Genomic DNA, 20792 nt, shown 5'->3' with positions numbered 1-20792 from the left:
GTGGGTCACACCTGTAATTCCAGCACTTTGGGAAGCTGAGGAGGGCAGATCACCTGAGGTCAGGAGTTCGAGACCAGACTGGCCAATGTGCTGAAACCCCATCTCTACTAAAAATACAACAACAAAAAAATTAGCCAGGCGTGGTGGCAGGTGCCTGTAATCTCAGCTACTCAGGAGGCTGAGGCAGGAGAATTGCTTGAACCCAGGAGGTGGAGGTTGCAGTGAGCCGAGATTGGGACCTTGCACTCCAGCCTGGGCAACAAGAGTGAAACTCCATCTCAAAAAAAAAATTCCTGACCTTATGTTATTTGTTGATGAATCATACCTCTGATAATCCTTGGAACTCAAGATGGCCTTTTGGTGGCCCCAAGTGATTTCAAATGAGTATTAGCTGAATTTCTCCATGAAGCTACTCATTATGTTAAAGACAAATTGATTACTATCTTAAATCAACATTGGTGAGAAAACTTTAAAAAGACAGCTGAGATTGTTTTGGGGTCATGTGTTACTTGTGAACAACATAATCCTGGAAAAATTATAAAGGTGAGGCATGGCCAAGAACCAAAGCCTCAAAGACCCTTTGAACACTTTCAGATGGGATTTGTCTATTTTCAGAATGGGTTGAATAATTTTCTTGCTGAAAATCTCCAGCATTTTCAGTCTCTAAAAAGCTTCTTGATTTTATGTTTCCAACTAGGGTATACAAACTTTTATGTCAACTGACTGAGGCACACAATTTATAGGAACCATTATAAAACAACTTAATAAGGTGATACCCCTTCTCAAAAACTATACTGCCTTTACCACCCACAAACTTCTGTAAAGGTTGAAAGAATCAATGGCATCCTTAAATTCAAATTAAGAAAACTTTCATAAATCCTTGCACTTCCCTGCTAAAGGTAATCACCTGAGCTCTTACGGCCATATAATCCATTATTTTGGGGTCATATTGATTATGAACTGCTACCAGGAAGACCCAAGCATTTAGAAATTTCATCCTGATGCTAGATTCTTCCATGCTGCATCCAGATATGGGAAAATATTGCAAGGGACTCATGTATTATACCCAGTCCTATCACCAATAAATTAAGGCCACCTTGCTACAACATCTTCTTACATTGGCTCTTCAGGAGCATCTATCAGGAAATTTCATCTATTGAAATAGACATCGGATAAAAAACTGCTCTTGAACCTCAATGGAAGGAACCTTATCAGGTACTGTTAACAACGAATACAGCAGTGAAACTGCAGCAGACCAATCCTCAACTTTATGTTTCACCACTAAAGAAACAAGCCAGAATTCCACACTTTTGGAAGACTAGTCCATAGGATACCTCATGCTGAGAATTCTCAGAGATCCTCAAAAGCAGCCTATCTTTGGCAATAGACATTTGACCCAAGACCTTTCAAACAAGCAGATGTCCTCTTAATGGACAGCTTCTACCTAACACATTGGACAAAGACCCCTGTCTAATTCCTCTTTTGTTTTTGACCTGCTTATTGATAATCATTCTTCTTGTTAACTATGGACCACCGGTTATTTTCTACCATAACGATCCCTTTTTTCTTTTGGTACCCTCTTTGTTGACAGGTCAGAATATACTTATTCTAACACAATTCTCAGATTATGTGAAACAGTAGCCACTGCCATCAATCTTACTGACTGTTGGATATGTCATCCATCGTTGGACCACCAAGATAAAAACGTGTGGGTAATTCCAGTCTCATCAAATTAGACCACAGGGACTTATAGCCTATGGCAGTTTCACTTGCACCTACTGGAAAAATTAACCCATAACGTTGCTAGTTTCTTTTCTTCCAGAAAAATAATGAAGTATTAAAATCTGTTTGTCAGATCCCAGGTAATTCTAAATTTGAATCCAACAACTTTTGAAGGTTGATGAGCCAAATACCTGTCACCTGAAAAAGACTAATAGATATCCAAATATGTAACCCAGCAAACGTAAAGTCCTTGGTTCTGACTTCATGTCATGCACATCTTTTTCTTGCATTTCCATGTGTCTCTAACGCTATTACTTCCTTTGCACCCAGGACACATGGTCCTCTTTACCTCAGACTAACACTTCATGCACTTTAATAATGGTATTCCAAGACTTGTCTGTATACAGAGACTCTAATTCTATAAACCACCAAGGATGAAAATTTTGACTCAGATGCAAACTCCAAAAGGAGGCCACCTTGATTATTCAAGTACTCTACCTGAAGGAATTACTGACTCACTGTTTATATGAACAATCAGAGCTGTTTTCTCAATGTTGCAAATCATACAAATAGAAAGAGACTGTAAGAAACTTATTATTAACTCTGGCAGAAGTTATTAGTGATATCACCTCAGCCCTGGAGGAAATACAGACCGATGCCAATTCATTGGCATGAGCAGTGATGGACAATTTCATTGTTCTTGATTTCTTGTTTGCTAGTCATGGTTGTGTCTGTGCCATTGTTATATATACTTCTTGCCATGTGAAACAGACAACGTAAGACAGGCTAAACAACATCTGAACAAAAGAGCTTATTGGCTCTGTAAGATTGATCCTCATGGCCTTCAGGAATTACTCTCTTGGCCTGGGTTAGGCAGCTGGGGTTCCTGTTTCTGAAGCATCTTACAGGGACTGTTAATTATTGTTGTTTATGTCAATAGTCATTATGATGTAGGTTCTTTGAATTCTATCTGAAGTTCTATATGTTTCTGTGCAGCTGCTCTTTCATCACGTGGTCATGATCATGACACAACAAAAAGGTCAAGAAGATCTTGCAATATGGTTGACTATAGAGATAATTGGAGAATCCCCAAGTGGTAAAGATATGGATGGATATTTAGCCTTCTCTGAATTGGTCAAGCTCTTGGAAGTGAGAGAATGACCAAAAGAAAGGGCTGAGGCTGGGTGCGGTGGCTCACACCTGTAATCCCAGCACTTTGGGAGGCCGAGGTGGGCGGATCACCTGAGGTCAGGTGTTCAAGACCAGCCTGGCCAAGATGGTGAAACCCTGTCTCTACTAAAAATACAAAAATTAGATGGGCATAGTGGTGTATGTCTGTAGTCCCAGCTCCTTGGGAGGCAGAAGAATAACTTGAACCCAGGAGACAGAGGTTTCAGTAAGCAGAGATCATGCCATTGCACTCCAGCCTTGGCAACACAGTGAAACTCCATTTAAAAAAAAAAAGAGAAAGGGCTGAGAGACTGAATATTCAAAGGACAATCAAAGAACAGTTGGACAAACCTCTGCAGCAGTTAGCCCAGAATGGTCAGGATTTGGTCATGACTGCCAGTTTCTCTACTTTTTTTTCCCCCCAGAGCCAACCAGAGATTCATATGATTTATATCCCAGTTTAGGCATCTTAAATTATAGTTGTACTCAAGATGGGTTTTCCCAATATTAAAGAAAACCCAACAATATAGTAAAACTACACACACACACACACACACACACATACACACACACAGACACACACACAGAGGAAATAAATGAAGATCACTCAAATGAGAATAAACAAAGGCCATTTATTCAGAGTCTGATATACATAGTAAAGGATTTAGCATTTGGCAGAGACTCAAAGACAGGAAAGGGAGTGGGAAAGGTTTATAGTGAAATAAAGGGCAACTTTCAGGAATGCTCTGATTAAGGGTATGGGGAATCTGGATGTGGATTACCTAGTAGCAGGACATCTTATTATTTGGGAGCATATTTGGATCATATTTGGAGCAACAAGAAAAAGCCAAATAAATAGCTTTCTAGAGGTATAACTGACATCCAATTTTATATATTTAAAGCATACCATTTAATGAGTTTTGACACACACACCCCCGCACAAAGTCACATGCAAGTCACCTATGTTATATACACACATACAGCTGTGGAACCATCACCACAGTCAACAAAATAAATATCCATCACTCTCCAAAGTTTTCTCACTCTTTTAAGTCTATCTTTCCTGCCCCTCCCTGTTCCCTTTCCATTCTTAAGGAACTGCTCACATGCCTTCGGTCTACATTAGTTTTCATTTTCTGGAGTTTTATGTAAATGTAATCACACAGTATGTACTCTTTGAAAATGTGGCTTCTTTCACTCAGCATAGTTATTTTGAGATTCATTCATGTTGTGTGTATCAATAGTTTATTAGTTTTTGTTTCTGTGTAGTGTTCTATTGTATGGATATACAATAATCTATTCTAATTTTTTTCATTCATCTGTTGATGGATATTTGTTTTCTTACCCCAGTGTTTTGCTATTACAAATAAACCTGCTATAGACATTCGTGCATAAGACTTTGTAAGAACCTATGTTTTTTTTTTTTTTCTCTTTAGTAAAGATCCAGAAGTGGAATGACTGGATCATACGGTAGTGTGTTTTAACTGTATAAGAAACTGCCGAATTATTTTCCCAAGTTGTGAACCATTTTACATTCCCACCAGCAATGTATGAGAGCTCCAAGTCCTCCTCATCCTCAATGACACTTGGTATGGTCAGTCTTTTAATTTTTAGACACACCAGTAGGAGTGTAGTGGTATCTCACTGCGGTGTTAAGTTGTATTTCTCTAATGACTAATGATGTTGAGCACATTTTCAGATGCTTATTTGATATCAGCATATCTTCCTTAGTGAGGTGCCTGCCCAAATTTTTTGCCCAGTTTTAAAAAACTGGCTTGTTTTCTTATTATTGAGTTTTGAGAGTTTAAAACACATTTCTGATATGTCTTTTAACCAGATATATACTTTGCAAAGATTTTCTCCCAGTTTGTGGCTTTTTTGATCACTTAGAAGGTGATTTAAAGAGAAGTTTTTAATTTTTATTAAATCCAATTTATGGATTTATTATTTTATGAATTGTGCTTTTGGCATCATGTCTAAAATCTTTACCTAACCCACAGATTTTCTCCAATGTTTTCTTCTAGGAGTTTATGGTTTTAGATTTTACATTTAGGTCAATGGCATGTTTTTAGTTAATTTTTTGCATATGGTGTAGGATATAGATCCATTATTTTGCATATTTATATACAATTATTTCAGAAATATTTATCTAATGGTCTTCCCTTTCTCCACTGTATTATGCCTGCACCTTTGAGGAGAATCAGTTGTCCATATATGCATGAGTTTATTTCTGGACTCTATCCTGTTTCACTGATATATTTGTGTATTTTTCTATTAATATTATGCTATTTTGATTACCGTAGCTTTATAATAAGTGTTGAAATTAGGTAGTTGTAGTAACATAATTTTGCTCTTTTTCAGAGTTGTTTGTCTATTCTAGGTCCTTTGCATTTTCATATGAATTTCAGAATCAACTTATCAATTTCTACAAAAAACTTTTGGGGTTTTGATTGGGATTACTTGAATATATGAGATCAGTTTGAAGTAAGTGACATCTAACAATATGGAGTCTTCCAACCCACGAATGAGGTATGCCTCTACATATTTAGGTCTTTTAAAATATCTTTCAGCAATACTTTGCAGTTTTTAATGTACAGGGCTTTCATATCTTTTGTTAGATTTATATCTAAATATTTAATTTTTTGATGTCATAAAATGCATTTAAGATTTTCTATTTCTAATAGTTCATTGTTAATATATGGAATTACACTCAATATATACTTTTTTTTTTTTTTGAGAAAGGGTCTCGCTCTGTCGCCCAGGCTGAAGTGCAGTGGCACGATCTTGGCTCACTGTAACCTCCGCCTCCTGGATTCAAACAATTCTCCTGCCTCAGCCTCCCGAGTAGCTGGAACTACAGGAATGCACCACCACGCCTGGCTTATTTTTGTATTTTTAGTAGAGACGGGGTTTCACCATGTTGGCCAGGTTGGTCTCGAACTCTTGACCTCAAGTGATTTGCCTGCCTCAGCCTACCAAAGTGCTGGGATTACAGGCATAAGCCACTGAGCCCGGCCTACACTCAATATTTGTATGTTGATCTTGTATCCTGCAACTTTGCTAAATTCACTTATTAATTCTAATGGCATTTTTCTTTTCACATATTCTTTTTTTTTTTTGAGACAAGGTCTTGCTATGTTGCTCAGTCTGGTCTCGAACTCCTGGCCTCAAGCAGTCCTCCTGCCCCAACCTCCGAAAGTGCTGGGATTACAGGTGTGAGCCACCACGCCTGGCCTCTTTTTACAGATTTTATTGAATTTTTTTACATAGACATTCACTCCACTGGGAATAAAGATATTTTTCCTATGCAATCTGAATGCTTTTTATTTATTTTTCCTGTCTGATGGCACTAACTAGAAACTCCAGTACAATGTTGAATAGATGTGGTGAGACTAGATATCCTTGTCTTTTTCTGATCTAAAGAGGAAAGCATCCAGTCTTTCACCATTACGAATCGCGTTAGATGTAGGTCTTTTGTAGATATACTTAATCAGGTCGAGGAAGTTCCTCGCTATTTCTAGTTATCTGAGAGGTTTCTATTAAGACTGGATATTGGACTCCTTCTTTCACAAAACATTAGGACACAAACACAATTTAACCAAGTTCTTACCACTTAAAAACCAGGTTTGCGTATTGTCCAGTTTCCAATATTTTATTCCTTATTTCCACCTGAGACCTCATCAGAATTTTGTTCACTGCCAACACTTTGATCATGACCACTTAAGACAGAGGCTTTTTTTTTTTACAGCTCTTCTCTCCTTCTGAGCCCACACTATCGCATCCCTTTATAGTCCGGCCTTTCTCCATTATCCAGTTCCAAAGCTGTTTCCACATTTTTAGGTAATCGTTACAGCAGCACCCCATTTCTCAGTACCAACTTCTGTTTTAGTCCATTTGTGTTACCATAATGAAATACCTTCAAATGGGTAACTTATAAACAACAGAAATTTGTTTCTCATGGTTCTGGAGCCTGGGGAATCCAAGATCAAGGCACTAACAAATTTAGTGTCTGGTTTCTGTGTCCTCATATGGTGGAAGAGGTGAATCCTGTGTCTTCACATAGCAGAAGGGCAAAATGGGCAAAAGGGACAAACAGGCTTCCTAAAAGACTCTTTTTTAAGGGCACGAATCCCATTCATGATGAGCAGAGCCTTCATGACCTAATCACCTCCTTCCTGAAAGTCCCACCTTTTAATACTATCACATTGGCAAATTGTCACATAGAAAGTTTGTGGGGACACATTCAGACCATAGCAATGGCTTGTTTAGAAGTGTATTTTATTCCCCAAATTTTGAGGGATTTTCCAAGAATCATTCTGTTATTGATTTCTAATTTAATTACATTGTGGTCAGAGAATGTATCTTGCATGACTTCAATCCTTTTGAATTTGTTAACATTTGTTTATGGTCCAGATTATTGTCCATCTTCTAAACTTTCTGTATATGCTTAAGAACCATGTGTATTCTGCCAATTATTGGAGTGTTTAATAAATGTCAATCAGGTCAAGATGGTTGATAGTGTTGCTCAAGTCTCTTATAACCTTGCTGATTTTCTGCTTATTTGCATTATAAATTATTCAGAAAGGGGCATTGAAATATTTGACTATTGTGGATCTTTCAATTTCGCATTGCAGTACTATCAGTTTCTGCTTCATATATTTTTAAGTCCTGTTATTAGATGCAAAAATGATTAGGATTGTTATGTCCTTTTGATTAAATGGTTCTTTTATTATTATTAAATGATCTTCTTTATCTCTGGTTATATTCTCTGCTCTGAACTCTACTTTGTCTAATATTGATAAAGTCACTCCACTTTATTTTCACTAGTGTTAGCATGATATATCTTTTTTCCATCCTTGTATTTTAAACTTATTTATATTTAATGTTTCCCTTCTTATAAGCAGCAATTTAAAAAATTCAAGATTTTAAACAATCTCTGACAATCTGACAATCTCTGCCTTTTATTCAGTGTGTTTAGACAATTTACATTTAATATGATTTATGAGTCTATCATCTTGCAATTTCTTTCCTACTTCTCTCTTTTCTTTGTTTTTTCTTGTTTTATACTTTTAGATTAATCAAGTATTTGTTTCGTTATCCTTTACATGACTTTTGTAAGCTTTTAACAATAACTTTTATTATTTAGTGGCGGCTTTAGGGTTTATAGTATACATCTTTATTTTATCATAGTCTACCTTTAAGTGGTATCAGGAATAGTATAAGGGTCAGGCGCGGTGACTCACACCTGTAATCCCAGCACTTTGGGAGGCCAAGGCGGGCAGATCACCTGAGGTCAGGAATTCGAGACTAGCCTGACCAACATGGAGAAACCCCGTCTCTATTAAAAATACAAAAATTAGCTGAGTATGGTGGTGTGTTCCTGTAGTCCCAGTTACTCCGGAGGCTAAGGCAGGAGAATTGTTTGAACCTGGGAGGTGGAGGTTGCAGTGAGCCGAGATCGTGGCACTGCACTCCAGCCTGGGTGACAGAGTGAGACTTTGTCTCAAAAAAAAAAAAAAAAAAAAAAAAAAAAAAAAAAGGAATAGTATAAGGATTCTAGGTTGATAGCTTTTTTTCTTTGAATATGTTTGAACTGTTATTCTGTCTTCTTGCTTGTTTTGATTCTAATGAGAAACTGATGTAATCCTTAGTTTTGTTCTGCTGTATACGACATGTATTTTTTTCCTTGGATGCTTTTAAGATTCTTTTATCACTCGTTCTGAGCAATTTGATTATGAAGTATTTTGATTAGCTTTCTTCATATTTCTTGTGCTGAGCTTCTGAAGGCAGGTCTGTGGGTAAAGATAGTGATAGAAGGATTAAAATAATGATGGGAGCTTAGGGAAGTTCTCTTTTGAATAATTCAGTGTAATCAATGCAGTAGGAAGCAAGGTCATTGTGTGAGAATGAGGATAGGAGACAAGACATTGGGTATGAATGAAGGTATAAAACTAATATGTAGGAAAATCAATGAACAGGGACCTGTAATGAGATGTTCAAGCATCTTTAAGGTCCTACTTAACATCAGTAATTATGAAGTTAAAGTCAGCATGATTGGGTGTTTTTTTTCAGATTCAGCTGCATGGGTGCAAGCACTTAGTAAGTGTAAAGTAGGGATGGCTAATATGGTCATTTTGCCAAGTGATTACAGCAATTTAGAGAGGGGCAGGGAGTTGAGGATGCAAGCAAGTGGATGATTGTTGATTATTAAATATATCTACATCAAACTTCCTCAATCAGAGTGAAAACTATTAAAGTCAGTACCTTTCCTCTAGAAGGTTTTGGGCATGTATTTGCAGACCACACATGGGTGTATTGTAACAGCAGAAAGCAAGGGGCTAGAGGAAATTGTCTTACCAGAGCAAATAAACTCTGTTTTTGAATCAAGTGCTTTGTAAAGTTCTTAACGTGGTCCACGCAGCTCTGACTGTCGTGGATCCAGCCTATCAGGGCAGCCTCCCCTTCACAGCAAGTTCCCACTGTTCTCTAAACTTCAGACACACTGGACCTCTTCCTGTCCCTTGCATTTTCCACATCTTTGCACATGCAGCTCCCTCTGCAGGAATGCTTTCCCCTTCCCCACTGGCCTATTCATGTCTGAGCTTTCCTGAGTAATTCAAATATTACTATAATAATAAGCTAAGTATTTGGTTAGAGTGCTTCCTTCTTAGCACTCGTCATAATTTTAATGTTTTTGTCATTGATAACTGTCTGTTAATATGCTGTAAGTTTCCCACCTTGCCTGTTTTTAGCCCCCATAGAACCTAGCTCTCCCGCACATTTGTAGGTTGTAATAAACAACTTTTTTTTTTTTTTGAGACAAGGTCTTGCTTTGTCGTCCAGGCTGGAGTGAAGTGGTATGACTGTGGCTCACTACAGCTTTGCCCTCCTTGGCTCAAGCAATCCTCGCACCTCAGCTTCCTGAGTAGCTGGAACTACAGGCGTGTTCCCACGCCCAGCTAATTTTTTAATTTTTCGTAGAGACGGGGTTTCGCCATCTTGCCCATGCTTGTCTCAAACTCCTGAGCTTAAGCAATCCTTCTGCTTCTGTCTCCAAAAGTGCTGGGATTCCACTACTAAAGATTTGTAAACAAATGAATAGAGATGAAAGCAAATTAAGTGATATGTGAAGTCTGGTGAGGAGAGCAACATCTTTCTTTTGGAGAATTCTCGAGGCACCGGCTAATGCTATATGCCTATTCTTTTTTTTTTTTTTTTTTTGAGACGGAGTCTCGCTCTTTCGCCCAGGCCGGACTGCAGTGGCGCCATCTCGGCTCACTGCAACCTCCACCTCCCAGGTTCACGCCATTCTCCTGCCTCAGCCTCCAGACCTGGCCCGGGTAATTTTTTGTATTTTTAGTAGAGACGGGGTTTCACCGTGTTAGCCAGGATGGTCTCGATCTCCTGACCTCGTGATCCGCCTGCCTCGGCCTCCCAAAGTGCTGGGATTACAGGCGTCAGCCACCGCGCCCGGCCTGCTATATACCTATTCTTTAATAATTTGCCCTGAACCTTGCAGAGGAACCTCTCTCTTAGACTCAGGACCCGAGCTAGGCTTTGGGAGGCGCCTGCGCACTGGGCTCGCCGGATATACGCAAGGGCGTGGGGCGGAGCTCTGGTAACCCAGGCAACAGCCCGGAAGCCGCTGGCTGGGTTAACCTGTGGCGCGCTCCGCGGTTCCGGCGCCTGAAGTTTTAGCTGCGGTGGCGGCGGCAGTCGGGACCTACTGCAAGGCAGGTTGAGATGATGGATCTGAGGCTTGCAGCTCGCAGTCCCAACGAGCCTTAGGGACCAGGGCTACCAAAAGGGTGGGGAGAACGGTGGTGGCATCTGTCTGTTGCCTGGGTTCCAGGCGCCCGGTTGGGGAATCCTTACTTCAGGAAGCGCAGCCGCGGCTCTGTGTTTTGAGAGTGCAAGTACGTGTCAGGGTGCGTGTCTGGGTATGTTTGTGCGTGGCGCCAGAGCACCTCGAGTATGCGCGTGCGCACCGCTTTCGGGAGCTTTTGCACAGAGCTGGTAATTGGGGGTACTCGATTGTAGCGTTGGGGGAGTTCACCGTGTAGCAGGAGAGAGGCAAACTATCCAGGGTGCTTTGGGACAGGGAGCGTCATTTAAATCGATGGATGTCAGAGAGGGGCTTCTCAGAAGGCTCCGCCTGTGAGTTTTGAGGAGTCCGTGGAAGTTAACCCAGTAGAGAAGAGAGTGAGCCTAATGAGTGTTCCAAGCAGAGGGAAAAGAATGGTTGCAACTGTGTGTGAGGCGAGAGCTTGGTTTTAGGATTTGCGGGAGATGTGAGAGAACACTGGAAAGAAAAGTCAGCCGGGCCATATGGGGGAGAGGGTCTGAATGCCAAGCTGAGTTGGATTGCTTTTGACAGTGGGGAGCCATCCGAATCTAGAGGAAGTAGGTAAAGGGTTCAGATCTATTCTCTATCCATGTATTTAGGTAGGATTGAATCAACAGTGTTTGGAAAGAGTTCTTGTTTCTCTTTGATCAGTTTTCCACACCAGTCAGAGTGGATTTACTAAGTCCAGTCATAACTATCCCGTTTAAAATTCTTCAGTGGTTTCCTATGGTCTTAGGTGTTCAGATTGCTGTGGCTCACAAGACTACAATCTGCTGTCTGCCTTTCTTCCTTTAACCTCTCACCCTCTCAGATCTTTGTTAATTGAACTGAACTTCTCAAACTCTTCGTAAATGCATTTTCCCTTGCCTGGAATATTCCTTCCCCTGCTTCTAACTTTTATTCGTATTTTAGCTCTCAGTGCAAACATTTTTGGGGGTATTACAGAGAGGAGAAGCTTTTACTTACTGCATAGAGTTAGTTAGGTACTTTCATGGCACACAGAATTTACTTCCCATGCTGCCCTTTTGTTGTAAATACTTGTTTAATTGCGGTCCTGTTAGAAACTCTTAACTCTGCAAGGGCATAGACTATTCTACTTTCTTGTTATATCTGGTGCCTCGCTTTTAGATGGTGCTTCAAAATATTAGTTACATTAATAGATGGATGATGAAGTCAGTGAGTGAAGAGTGAAAGGGAGACTAATTAGAATAATGAGAGCCTGAACAAAAATATTTTTAGTAGAGATGGAGAAGAGCGGGCAAGAGAGATTTTTAGGGAAAAAGTTAATAGATTCTGTTATATGATTCACTAAGAGATAAGGAACAGAGGTGATGCTGAGGTTTTAAATTGGAGCAACTAGGATTGTAATTCTGTAAATTCAGCTTAATTGAACACATTTATCGAGTCAACCAGTTATATATCAGCAAGTAGAGATTTGGGGTATGATGATGAGCTGTATTTTGATATACTGTATTTGTGATATTTGGGAGATGTATATAGTAGGTAGTTAGAAATGAGCATTTGGTGTTTTTGTTTTGTTTTTGTTTGTTTATTTTAAGAGACAGAGCCTCACTTTGTCACCTAGGCTGGAGTGCAGGGGCGCCATCGTAGCTCACTGCAGCCTCCAATTCCTGGGCTCAAGCAGTCCTCCCACCTCAGCCTCCTGAGTAGCTGAAACTATAGGCACTCACTGCCACTCCTGGCTAATTAAAAAAAAATTTTTTTTTTAGAGACAGAGTCTTGCTATGTTGCACAGGCTGGTCTTGAGCTTCCTGCCTCAAGCGATCCTCCAGCCTCAGCCTCCCGAGTTGCTGGGATTACAGATGCGAGCCACTGTGTTTGAAGTTTTGAGGAAAGGTGTGAATCATTGATTTGGGACTCATTTTCACAGTGTGTTTGTTTGTCCATACATTCATAGCTTTGCTCAAGGGAGTTGGTGAGGTCACTGAGGGAGGATGTGAACTGCCCCTTTGTGATCAAGAAAGCAGCTCCATGAGAGCTGGCACCATATTAGACTTGTTTACTAATATCTTAGTTTATTTAGTTTACTTAGTTTTCTTGTTTATTTGTATCTCTAATGCCTAGCCAGTGCCTGGTGTGTGCTGCACTCCCCCAAATAATTATTGAATGAAAGGAGAGGGTATCTAATGGAAAGACAAGAAGAATGAGAACTGAGATAGAACTGGGTGGAAATCCTTGATTAAATTGTTTGTGTGGAGGAGGACAATAGAGCCTGTGAAGAAAAGGAGAAAAGAATAGAAGAGGCCAGGTGTGGTGGCTCACGCCTGTAATCCCAGCACTTTGGGAGGCCAAGGCAGGTAGATCACGAGATCAGGAGTTCGAGACCAGCCTGACCAACATGGTGAAACCTCGTTTCTACTAAAAATACAAAAGTTAGCCGGGCATGGTGGCACGCGCCTGTAATCCCAGCTATTCAGGAGGCTGAGGGAGGAGAATCGCTTGAACCCGGGAGGTGGAGGTTGCAGTGAGCTGAGGTCGTGCCACTGCACTCCAGCCTGGTAACAGAGCAAGACTCCGTCTCAAAAAAAAAAAAAAAAAAAAAAGAAAGCTTTTCAGTGCAAAGGTGGGGTCAGAGTTTTTGTAATTAATAAAACTTGGAGGTAGAACTAAGGAATAGTAAATACAGGTGCTAAAGTGTACCTTTTCATGAAGCTGGATGGCAAGAGAAGGGCAAAGATGGGATAGCAGCTTAACTATACCTGTGTTATCCTACTGTACACAGGTAGTAAATTACCACAGATTTAGTGGCCTAAAACAATTACTATTTATCATTTCACAATTTCTGTGGGTTGTGAGTTTGGACATGGCTTAGTTAGATTCTTTGCTTAGGGTCTTCCAAAGCTGTAATCAAGTCGTTGGCCAGTATGCATTCTCATCTGGAGTTTTAGCTTCTGAATAAGTAAAATATTCTAAATGTAACTTGAAATACTTTTCCCCCCATTTTTAAGAGTAACATAGGTCCATTATAGAAAATTTGGGAAATATAAAAGCAAACAGAGGTAACCCAATTCTGGCAAAGTTTTCCAGCATGTGCTTTACAGTCAGTCAGACCTGGTCTTGAGTGTCAGCTCTTGGCTCTGCCTGTTATTATTTGTATAACTTTGAGCTATATACTTTCTCTAAGCCTCATTTTTCATTTTTTTTGAATTTTAATATTCTTAATATTTTTAAATTTTGTTTCAAGTTCTAGGGTACACGTGCGGTATGTGCAGGTTTGTTTCATAGGTAAACGTGTGCCATAGTGGTTTGCTGCATCTATCAACCCATCACCTAGGTATTAAATCTAGCATGCATTAGCTATTTTTCCTGATGCTCTGCCTCCCTGCATACCCCTGCCATCCGACAGGCCCCAGTGTGTGTTGCTCCCCTCCCTGTGTCCATGTGTTCTCATTGTTCAGCACCCACTTATAAGTGAGTACATGTGGTGTTTGATTTTCTGTTCCTGCATTCGTTTGCCAAGTATCATTATACTTGGCAGTTCCATCCATGCCCCTGCAAAGGACATGATCTCATTCCTTTTTATGGCTGTATAGTATTCCATGGTTTATATGTACCACATTTCTTTATTCAGTCTATCAATGATGGGCATTTGGGTTGATTCCATCTCTTTGCTATTGTGAATAGTGCTGCAGTGAACATATATGTGCGTGTATCTTTATAATTGAATGATTTATTTTCCTTTGGGTATATATGCAGAAATGTGATTGCTGGGTCAAATGGTATTTCTGGTTCTAGGTCTTTAAGGAATCGCCACACTGTCTTCCACAATGGTTGAACTAATTTGCATTTCCACCAACAGTGTAAAATTGTTCCTATTTCTCCACAGTCTTGCCAGCATGTGTTGTTTCTTGACTTTTTAATAATCGCCATTCTGACTGGCATGAGATGGTATCTCATTGTAGTTTTGATTTGCATTTCTCTAACGATCAGTGATGTTGACTTTTTTCCATACGTTTGTTGGCTGTATAAATGTCTTCTTTTGAGAAGTTTGTGTTCATGTCCTTTGCCCACTTATTAATGGGGTTGTTTGTTTTTTTCTTGTCAATTTAAGTTCCTTGTAGACTCTGGATATTAGCCCTTTGTCAGATGGAGAGATTGCAAAATTTTTCTCTCATTTTGTAGGTTGTCTGTTTGCTCTGATGATAATTTCTTTTGCTGTGCAGAAGCTCTTTAGTTTAATTGGATTCCATTTGTTAAGTTTTGCTTTCGTTACAATTGCTTTTGACATTTTCATCATGAAATCTTTGCCTGTGTGTATGTGCTGAATGGTATTGCTTAGATTTTCTTCTAGGGTTTTTATAGTTTTGGGTTTTACATTTAAGCCTTTAATTATCCTGAGTTGATTTTTGTCTATAGTGTAAGGAAGGGGTCCAGTTTCAATTTTCTGCATATGGCTCACCAGTTCTCCCAACACTATTAAGTAGGGAATCCTTTCCGCATTGCTTGTTTTTGTCAGGTTTGTTGATGATCAGATGGTTGTAGATGTGCAGTCTTATTTTTGAGTTCTCCATTCTGTTCCGTTGGTCTATATGTCTGCTTTTGTAGCAGTACCATGCTGTTTTGGTTATTGTAGCCTTGTAGTATAGTTTGAAGTAGGGTAGCATGATGCCTCCAACTTTGTTCTTTTTGTTTAGGATTGTCTTGGCTATATGGGCCCTTTTTTGGTTCCATATGAATTTTAAAATAGTTTTTTCTAATTCTGTGAAGATGTTAATGGTAGTTTAATAGGCATAGTATTGAATCTATAAATTACTTAAAAATGGCAGTATGGCTATTTTCACTGTATTGATTCTTCCAGTCTCATTTTTCTTATTTGGGAAAAGGGTTAATTGTTGTCACTGACATCATTATCCTCAACATTTAAATACAATTTTGTATGCTAGGCAGGTGTATTAGTTCATTCTCATGCTGCCATAAAGAAATACTCGAGACTGGGTAATTTATAAAGAAAAGAGGTTTAATTGACTCACAGTTTTGCAGGCCTCAGGAAACTTACAATTATGGCAGAAGGCCAAACAGAAGCAGGTACCTTCTTCACAAGGTGGCAGGAGAGAAAGTGAGTGCAAACGGGAAATGCCAGACACTTGTAAACCCATCAGATCTCATGAGAACTCACTATCATGAAAACAGCAAGAGGGAAACTGCTCTCCATGATCCAATCACTTCCCACTGGGTCCCTCTCATGACACATGGGGATTATGGGGACTACAATTCGAGATGAGATTTGGGTGGGGACGCAGCCAAACCATATCAGCAGGGGTTCTAAGCACTTATATATTTAATTAGTTCTGTTTTATAGTTAGTGAAAAAGCTGGGATGTGAACCCAGACAGTGATTCCAGACTGTATTCTTAGCCTTTATACTATATTGTCTCTCAAGACAGAACAGGCTTCACAGGGTTGTGGGATCAAATGTGAAGCTCTTAGCAGAGATAAGTGCTTTATTAATAATGCCTATATTCTAACATCATTGAGAATATACTATACATACAGTTCTGTATTCTACTTTTTATACTTCTTATGTATTTTCCTGTCATTAAACATTTTTAATTTTAATGGATACATAATTCATCATATAGGTATACTGACATTTTATGACTCTTGTTTTTGCAGAGTAAATTGGAGATCTAAGTGGTTAAAGATCTAAGTGGTTAAAATACATTAGATTCATGTCTTTGAATAACTATTGTTTTCCTATCTTTTAAAATAACAGCTTTATTGAGCTATAATTCACCCTTTAAAGTATACAGTTCAGAGGTTTTTAGTCAATTCACATAATTGCGCAACTAACATTACTATCTAATTTCAGAACATTTTCTTCACTCCCCAAAGAAACACTATACCCATTAGCAGTCACTCTCCATTATATGCTCCCTCTAGATGCTGGCAATCACTAATCTATGTCTCTGTGGATTTACTTATTCTGGACACATCATATCAATGATACCAAACAATAGGGGGCCTTCTGTGTTTAGAACCCTTTCAAGATTCATTCATGTTGTAGCATGTATCAGTACACCATTGCTTATTATTGCCAAGTAATAGTCCATTGTGTAGATATACCACATTTTATTAATACATTCATCAGTTGGTGGACATTTGGGATGTCTCTACTTTTTGTCTGTTCAAAATGCTGCTGTGACCTTTTATGTACAAGTTTTTACGTGGACGTATGTTTTTAGTTCTCTTGGATGTAAATATGCGAGTTGAATTGCTGGGTCATGCTGTTACTCTGTGTTTAGCTTCTTGAGGAATTGCCAGCTGTTTCCAAAGTGCCCACACTATTTTACATTCCATGTGCAATATGTGAGGATTCTAGTTTTTCCATATTTTTGTCAGTGCTTGTTGTTGTCCGTCTTTTTGATTATAGCCATCCTAGTCGGTGTGAGGTGGCATCTTGATTGGCATTTCCCTAATGACTAATTATGTTGAACATCTTTTCATGTGTTTCTTAGCTGTCTATAGTATCTTCCTTGGAGGAATGTCTATTCAAGTCCTATGCCCATTTTTAAATCGGATTTTTTAAATTGTTGAATTGTAAAATTTCTTTATATAGTCTGGATTCAAGTCCTTTATCAGATAGAGGATTTGCAGATACTTTCTCCCATTCTATTGGTTGTCTTCATTTTCTTGATTGTGCCTTCGAAGCACAAAAATTCTTAATTTTGATTACGTCCAATTTATTTTTTTCTTTGGTTGCTTGTGCTTTTTGTGTCATTTCTAAGAAACCATTGCTTAACCCACGGCTCACGAAGATTTACTCTTATGTTTTCTTCTAAGAGTTTTGTAGTTTTAGCTCTTATATTTAAATCCATGATTCAATTTAATTTTTGAATATGGTGTGAGGTAGGAGTCCAACTTCATTCTTTTTCATATGCGTATCCAGTTGTCCCAGCACCATCTGTTGAAAAGACTATTCTTTCCCCATTGAATTGTCTTGGCACCCGTGTTGAAAAACTGACCATAAATGTAAGGGTTTGTTTTAGACTCTTTGTTCTATTATATTCTGTATCTTTTTAAATGGTACTTATGGCTCTGCTACTTACTAATTGTGTGACCTTCATGGTTGGTTAACTTTTGTCTCTCAGTTTTCTCGTTTGTAAAATGAGGAATAAATAGTAAGTACCTCATGGGGTTATTGTGAGGATTCAAGAAAATAACGTTTAAAGAGCTTAGAATAGCATCTGGCATATAGTAAGCACACAGTATGTGTTAGCTGATGCCATCATTACCACCGTGGCTATCATCATCATTACCATCATAAAACTTAAATGTTATTTTCTAACTTGTATGTGACTTGTTTTCTTTGGCTGAAATTGTAAATGCTGAAATTAGATACCATGTTTAAGGAGTGAATGTTCTTGTTAAGAGAGAGTACAGAGTGCAAGGAAGATTGAGGGCAAACTCTTAAGAAATACTTGTATTTAGACATTTTTATTATAGTAGACAATGATTTTTTTTAAAAAAAAGTACTTAAGGAAAATACTAGAGTCCTTGTTTTAGACTAATTGGGAGTAAGGGGGTCAGCTGGAAAGTCCTGTAATTATTTAGGTAGGTTAAAAGTGTCTGCAATAGTAGTCATGTATATGTATTGCTTTTTAAAAGTCATATATATGTATTGTAAAATCCTGGTGTTTGGGGACTATGGGTCTTTTTCTAATTTGGTGTAATGTGTAGTCTAGTGTGCTTAGCATTGCTGTTTTAAACAGTGGCAAGCTAATGTTGGCAATTTAAAAATTCTAGTTTAAAATCAATAATTATTAATTTGTTTATCAGCAATAGAAAAAAATCAATAATTAGCACCATTTAGCATTATGTGACAGATATATTAGAAGTGATATCATACCTCATTTGTTCTCTAAAGTTTAGCTACTTTTATTTTCAAGTAAGCCCATATGTACCTGGTAGTGATTTTGAGTGTTAGAGTGCTTAAAAAAGAACTCCAACTCTCTTTTGCCCTTTCTTCCCTTCACCTTACATTCATATTGTTAGCTTGTGACTGGGCTATTTTCTACTAATTGTAAATTTGTGTAACTGATGACAAAGCTTATGACGAATGTCTTAGTTCTCTGCTTTAGGCCATAATTTCTGCATTCCTAGAGTTCTTTTTTAATCAAATATATAAGTTATTGACTTGAGACCTCTTTTATTATAATTATCAGTACCAACATTTATTAGTTGTAAAATGAAAGAACTAAGTATTTTGATAGGCTGTTCCTTTCATCATGCTTAAATTTTTCTTCTGGCATTTTAAAATTTGTTTTTTTTCAGGTGTCTTCCCCCACTCTGGTGATGCTTATTGTTTTTTCTTGTATTTTTAAAATTTGATGTGATTATTATTCCTAGATGTCATTTGTCAGAGTGAACCGCTGTGGTCCCCGAGTTGGTGTAAGAAAGACACCGAAAGTAAAGAAGAAGAAAACTTCAGTGAAACAAGAATGGGATGTGAGTATAGGTGGGATAGTAAATAATGTAACATTACTCTGGAGAAATGGACACAGTGATATGGCCCTAGTCATGCAAGATGGTGTTCTGAATGGGGCTCATCACGTAATAGGGTGGAATAGGTTTCTGGGCATGTGATATTCTAGGTCTTGGAGGGAAAAGCAGAATCCTTTGGGGGAGGTTTTTAGAATACACACATCCAGGCTGTAACCTCTATATCCTCTGAAGAATTGGAATCTTAAGGGGATGGGGAGCATATTTTTAAAAAAGTCTTTTCACTTTGACTCTGAGAACTCACTGCATAAAGGCAACTCTAGCTCACTGGTGTCAATGAAGTCTGTAAATTTTTCGGTACCTTTTTTAGGTTTGCTCAGAGCAACCAGTGATATCATAAACATGTGAGTGCCAGTTTTGGCTGAAAAAAATAGGTGACCTTTGCTCTCTTATCCCATGAATTGCTCAATTCCAGAGGTTGATCGGTTTCAGAACAAATGTTCTCTTGTGGTATAAGACAAGGCTGAAGTACCTGTAACATGTGATCTCTGGCTCCTAACCTGAATATTGCCTGGTGTTACCAAGAGGATTTATATCTTTTTTTTAAGAGACAGGGTCATGTCCTGTCACCCAGGCTGGAGTGATGTGATGCCATCATAGCTCACTGCAGCCTTAAACTCCTGGACTCCAGCAATCCTCCTGCCTTAGCCTCCTGAGTAGCTAGGACCAGAGGCATGCACCACCACCCCTGGCTAACTTAAAAAAAATATTTTTTGTAGAGACAGGTCCTTGCCGTGTTGCCCAGGTTGGTCTTAAACTCCTAGCCTCAAGCAATCCTCGTGCCTTCGCTTCCCAAAGTGCTGGGATTATAGGCGAGCCATCGCACCCAGCTAGATTTCTCTTTTGTGACCTGATACTTTGGTTTGGACCATGAGACTTTAGGTGTCTTTACTTTCCATTGCGAAGAGTAACTAGTTAGGGATTAGTTTGGATCTCAGGGATTCTTTTGGCCTTGGAATCTTCTTGTTTGCAACCTACCATGTTAGCCAGATATCCTGGGCAAACTGACTGCCTTTGAAGTGGGGCAGCGGGACTTCTCTGTGTTTAGATTGTTTTGTTGCAGTCTGATTGGCTATAAAATTTTAATAACAAGGATGTGACTCTAAGGTAAGGAAACTGATAAATCGGAAAAAAAAAATATGTGATAACATATTTTCCCCTTCAGAGTGGTTACTTTGAGAAGTTTAGTACAGTTGACCTTTGAACAACATGAGTTTGAGCTGCACGGGTTCATTTACGCATGAATTTTTTTTCAATAAATACAGTTGGCTGTATCCTGGGGTTCCACCTCTACAACGAAAGGTGGATTGAAAATACAGTGTTTTCAGGATGTAAAACCCAGATATGGAGAGCCAATTAGGTGGGATTTGAGTATGTGTGGATTTTGGTATATGTGGGTGTCCTGGATACTGTGGGATGACTGCATTTATTACAATATGCCACTATTGCTTAAAACTTAATTGAAATCTATCATTTGAAATTGCATTAAGAACCTTCGTCATTTACTTTTTATTATCTGCAGTGCTGGAAAAATC

The 20792-nt window shown here is 38.7% G+C and overlaps 1 protein-coding gene across 10 annotated transcripts in view; it reads left to right on the top strand.

Annotated features, from left to right (window-relative positions):
• Positions 1–2690: 2690 nt before the first annotated feature.
• The window catches only part of SPICE1 (spindle and centriole associated protein 1), a 77739-nt gene continuing 59637 nt past the window's right edge, over positions 2691–20792 (top strand). For 2 of the 10 annotated variants that reach the window (XM_055110282.2, XM_055110281.2), the window contains exons 1-4: positions 2691–2761; positions 4329–4481; positions 5254–5421; positions 19105–19203. In XM_055110282.2, the coding sequence (XP_054966257.1) occupies positions 19105–19203 (99 nt within the window). In that variant the 5' untranslated portion in view covers positions 2691–2761; positions 4329–4481; positions 5254–5421. Of the gene's footprint in view, positions 2762–4328; positions 4482–5253; positions 5422–8972; positions 11050–19104; positions 19204–20792 lie in introns of those variants that run through there. The other 8 variants (XM_055110283.2, XM_008978802.5, XM_003825108.6 and 5 more) reach the window with 8 other exon arrangements.

This window comes from Pan paniscus, chromosome 2 (genome assembly GCF_029289425.2).
Source record: "Pan paniscus chromosome 2, NHGRI_mPanPan1-v2.0_pri, whole genome shotgun sequence".
Classification (NCBI taxonomy): Eukaryota; Metazoa; Chordata; class Mammalia; order Primates; family Hominidae; genus Pan; species Pan paniscus.
The sequence above is the reverse complement of the archived record's forward strand: the minus strand, read 5'-3'. Positions and strand labels throughout refer to the sequence as shown.